Genomic DNA, 1,554 nt, shown 5'->3' with positions numbered 1-1,554 from the left:
GCAAGTTATGATTCAGTTCTGGAATCCCAAGCTTCGAGTATTCGAGTTCCCTAACCTTGATGTTGCTCCAACCATAGAAGAATATGAGGCTCTGTTGGATTTTCCGATGGAGGGCAGATTAAAGCTATACCAGTTCACAGGGGGGCAAATTGCTAATGAAGGCAATATAGAAACTCTTATCGGTGTGCGTCCAGAACCTTCAGACTTTACCAAGCAAGGAGGAGCAAGTGGGTTGAAATGGCACTTTCTAAAGAATCATATCTCCAAAATGGCTGATAAGAAGAATTGGGCCTTATTTCAACCCGCGTTTTCTTTGGCTGTGTATGGACTAGTCCTCTTTCCATTCATTTGTGACATGGTGGACCAAGCTGCTATGGATGTGTTCAGCAAGTTCGTCCGCTTTAAAATCAACCCAGTGGCAGCTATTCTAGCAGAGACATTCTTGTCATTCCAGCGATACCAAGAGGGTATTTAGAGGAATGTTAGCAAGGTTCGAATCCGATGTTGCATCCAGCTCTTACAAGTATGGATCCTGACTTGTTTCAATCATCACCGATACGGGTTAGGGTCTCGTTATCCATTAAGAAGGTTTCTCAGCACCTACGTCGAGGACATGCCTTTGTTCAAATGGAAGGAGCTATTCCAAGAGGTCACTGTGAGGAACTTTGCTGAGAAGTGTTGTCTATATGATCGGCATCAGCAAGTCATGTATTCGTGTGGGGAGTTCCATAATCTAGTATTGATGGGTCTTAGAGGGTGTATCTCTTTCACACCTGCATTGGTACTTGGCCAGTTGAAGTGGGGAGTGGCTCCCATATCTGATAGACAGTTGGAAGGTCCCTACTTTTTATATAAAGATGAGGGGCATCCTCGAAAATGGTCCAGTCCAGAAGGAAAGCTCTAAAAGATATTCATGTGCATGGCCAACAGGAATTGGGAGAACATAGAACTTTTTATTCCGATGAGTACAAATCTTGGAGAGTTGATAGGATGAAGGGCATTAACAGACTTTCACTAGTGATACCACAAGTCAAAGGAGGCCCCACACTAGCGGAAGTCACGCTTAAGGCAAACATCAAACTGCTAGAGGCCCGACTTCAGGAATCCAGGGATCAGAACGACATGAAGGACATTGCCTTAGAAAAGTCTAGTAGCACCGCCTCTACACTCAGGGAGGAAATCAAGAGCCTAAAGAGAGATTATGTCGATTTATGCTCGAATTCTGGTAAAATGGCTATGATGAGACAAAATAAAAGGATGGGAGAGGAGATAAGAGATTTGAAAGAACGACTCGAGACTCAGGGACAAGCCTTGAAAAATAAAACAGAGACTGAAAGGGTGACTAGACTAGATCTGGAACAAGCCATGGCAACAATTAGAGATTATCAAAAGGCCTTGGATCACTCCCACATGAAGGAGGATGACTACAAAAGGTCGTTAGAGCAAGTGAAGGAAGAAGCTTTCACCAAAGAAGCCCAACTAATGGATCAGATGAAGGAGTTGATAGACTCATATGAGCACCTAAGAGGAAATCAACAGATATGGGATGACAAT

The 1,554-nt window shown here is 43.6% G+C and overlaps 1 protein-coding gene across 1 annotated transcript in view; it reads left to right on the top strand.

The window, feature by feature from the left end:
* LOC109356263 overlaps positions 1 to 1,554 on the top strand; it is a 13,754-nt gene that overhangs the window by 4,208 nt on the left and 7,992 nt on the right. Inside the window, 3 exon segments of the mRNA XM_019599590.1 lie at positions 17 to 467; positions 567 to 781; positions 931 to 1,446. Coding sequence (XP_019455135.1) covers positions 17 to 467; positions 567 to 781; positions 931 to 1,446 — 1,182 coding nt within the window.

This window comes from Lupinus angustifolius, chromosome LG09, assembly GCF_001865875.1.
Source record: "Lupinus angustifolius cultivar Tanjil chromosome LG09, LupAngTanjil_v1.0, whole genome shotgun sequence".
Lineage (NCBI taxonomy): Eukaryota > Viridiplantae > Streptophyta > Magnoliopsida > Fabales > Fabaceae > Lupinus > Lupinus angustifolius.
Note: the sequence above shows the minus strand (reverse complement) of the source record. Positions and strands in the feature narration are given on the sequence as shown.